The 2,704-nt window shown below is 43.0% G+C and overlaps 1 protein-coding gene across 1 annotated transcript; it reads left to right on the plus strand.

Annotated features, from left to right (window-relative positions):
• The first annotated feature begins 277 nt into the window (after positions 1-277).
• Positions 278-1,359, plus strand: LOC146045074 (3-galactosyl-N-acetylglucosaminide 4-alpha-L-fucosyltransferase FUT3-like). The gene has a single exon (XM_083163761.1). It carries the CDS (start codon positions 278-280, stop codon positions 1,316-1,318), a length of 1,041 nt encoding a protein of 346 aa, XP_083019887.1. The 3' UTR covers positions 1,319-1,359.
• Positions 1,360-2,704: the final 1,345 nt, after the last annotated feature.

Below are 2,704 nucleotides of genomic sequence, written 5' to 3' on the forward strand. Positions count from 1 at the left end.
AGCAGTGAAAACCTGCGAAAATTGGGATTGAATGCTCCCTTACTGTATCTGTTATTTCTATTTGTTTTATCAATTACTATTATATGCATCAATTGTGTTTTCAATTGTGTTGCCCTTTATTTATTATACATTGTATTTATACAGTGGCAACATTATTTATTTACTATATATTCTCTGTACGGTTATATTCCTTGGTTTTTTATGTTAACATAACGAATCTGAAAAAAATAATATATTTCTTTTTTTTTTTTGCAGATCTCTGAATAAAAATTGGACTATGAGGAAACAATATTTTCGGTGGGTTTTCTTATTTGCTGTACAGACAATTATCGTTTTTGCATACTTCACGTTCACTGACATCAGATCTCACATTAAATCACCGTTCGCCAAGAGCCAAACTTACTGCAAAGTGGAAAATGAAAAAAAAAATCTAATCCTTTTGTGGACTTGGCCATTTGGGACACCGTTTCCACTAAATCAGTGCCCAGAATCGTCTTATGGCAGTAGTTGTACATTTACAAGTAACAGAAGTCTTTATCATTTGGCAGATGCTGTGGTCATCCACCATAGGGATGTAAGCACCTCTAAGGACCTGTTGCCCCAGATCCCAAGACCCACAATGCAGTACTGGGTTTGGTTCAACCTTGAGTCCCCAAGCAACTGCCCTAATCTGAAGATGATGGACAACCTTATTAACCTCACTATGACTTATCGGGCAGACTCTGATATATTTACTCCTTATGGATGGCTAGAGAGGCATCACGGGACGGAGAGCTTTAGCATACCTGCGAAATCCAGGCTTTTGGCCTGGGTTGTGAGCAACTGGAACCCAGAGTATGAAAGATCGAAATACTACGAAGAGCTGAAAAATCACATAGACATTGACGTCTATGGAAAATATAATATGTCATTGTCAGTAGCGAATCAAACTCTTACATTGTCAACGTACAAGTTCTACCTTGCTTTTGAAAGTTCTGGAGATACTGATTATATTACAGAAAAGCTCTGGAACAATGCTTTCCTTTCAGGGACTGTTCCCATTGTAATGGGACCTCCCCGTGTAAACTATGAACGTTTTATACCACAAGATTCATTTATTCATGTAAACGACTTCTCCAATGCCCAGGAGCTAGCTGCTTACATCCTGGAACTAGACAAAGATGACAAAAGGTATCAGGCATATTTCAGGTGGAGAAATTTGTTTCAACCTCATCGGTCTACCGAATGGGACGTATACTACTGTAAAGTTTGCAAAGTGTTAAAGGATGCTCCACCTTATAGAAGCATGAACAACTTGGACGAATGGTTCCGAAATTGATTTTGAAAAAAAAAAGTAAATTATTTCATTTAATACTCAAATCAGCAAAATTAAGCTAGGAGAAACATGAATAATTAGAAATACTGCTTTCTGTTTACACAAGAACTACTGTGACTATTTCCAAATTCTGAAGAAAATGTAGTATTTAAAGGGGTGTGGTATAATAGGTCTATACATATTAGATTGACAGTCAATAAGTCAACCCCATATGGTCGACATTCAAAACGTCAACAGGCTCAAAAGTTCTGCAGGGAAAAGGTCAACACACAAAAGGTCCACTTAAGGGTTTTTTATGTTTTTTAACCCACATTTTTTCACAGTCTGATTGGTCTGTGCACATGTGCATTTCCGCACATGTGCATGCGCTGGGTACACGCACCCAGGATAGCAGGCGGCGTGGGGCAGCGGGCAGCCCCAATACCATATGTGAACGCCCATTGTTTTATGGGCATTCTCATGGTAATGAGGCCGTGACGCAGGTGGGGGGATGGGCAGCTGACATCACGGGATGTCAGCTGCCTGCCCATGTCCTCCCGAGGGTGCTTGCATATGTAAGGTTACTCGGAGCAACCTTACTTATGCGTGTACGTTCCACATCATTCGATGGTCACCAACCATCGAATGATGTGGGTGTTCCCCAGCAGCCTGCAAATGGCCCCTATTCCCACACAGCACTGCTCAGTTCCTCATCTCAATCTCTTCTTTTCGGAAGAAAGGTAGAAGCAATGGGTGACAAGGAGAGGGTGGCAAGAGAGGGAGGTGAAGACAGGAGATTTAAAGGTGATAGGTGACAGGCAGAGGCAAAGGGTGATAGGGAGAGGCAGTGAAAGATGCCAGGGAGAGGGAAAGTGTCACAGGAATGTGGGGAAGGGACAATTAATAAGTGAAAGGTAGAGGGGTAATGCCTTGGAGAGACAGAGGGTGATACTAAAGAGCAGGTGATGGGATGCAGGGGACAGGTAAAGTGTGAGTAATTGGGTGATGAGATAGTGGAAGATGGAGAGGCAGAGAGTGACAGGGAGAGGCAGTGCTTGACGCCATGTAGAGAATGAAAGGCAGTGGTGATGGGGAGAGGCAGTGGGTGACAGTTAAGGGAGAAATTGTCTGGAAGGGAGCAAGCATTTCTTCAGAAAAACAAATAGTATTGTTCATATAATATAATAAAGCAGGCAGTACAGTTTTGCATGGCTATTTTTCTATGCCACAGACATGCTTCAAGTGGGATGCGGTCAATTTGCCGGCGGTCGGGATCCCGGCGTTCGGAATCCCGACACTGGAATCCCGACCGCCGAAATCCCGAAACTTTCTCCCTCCGTGGGTGTCCACGACACCCATAGAGGGAGAATAAAATAGCGTGCCGAGCGTAGCGAGGCACCGGGCCCGCTG

Source organism: Crinia signifera, chromosome 11 (genome assembly GCF_055691185.1).
Source record: "Crinia signifera chromosome 11, ASM5569118v1, whole genome shotgun sequence".
In the NCBI taxonomy this organism is placed as follows: Eukaryota; Metazoa; Chordata; class Amphibia; order Anura; family Myobatrachidae; genus Crinia; species Crinia signifera.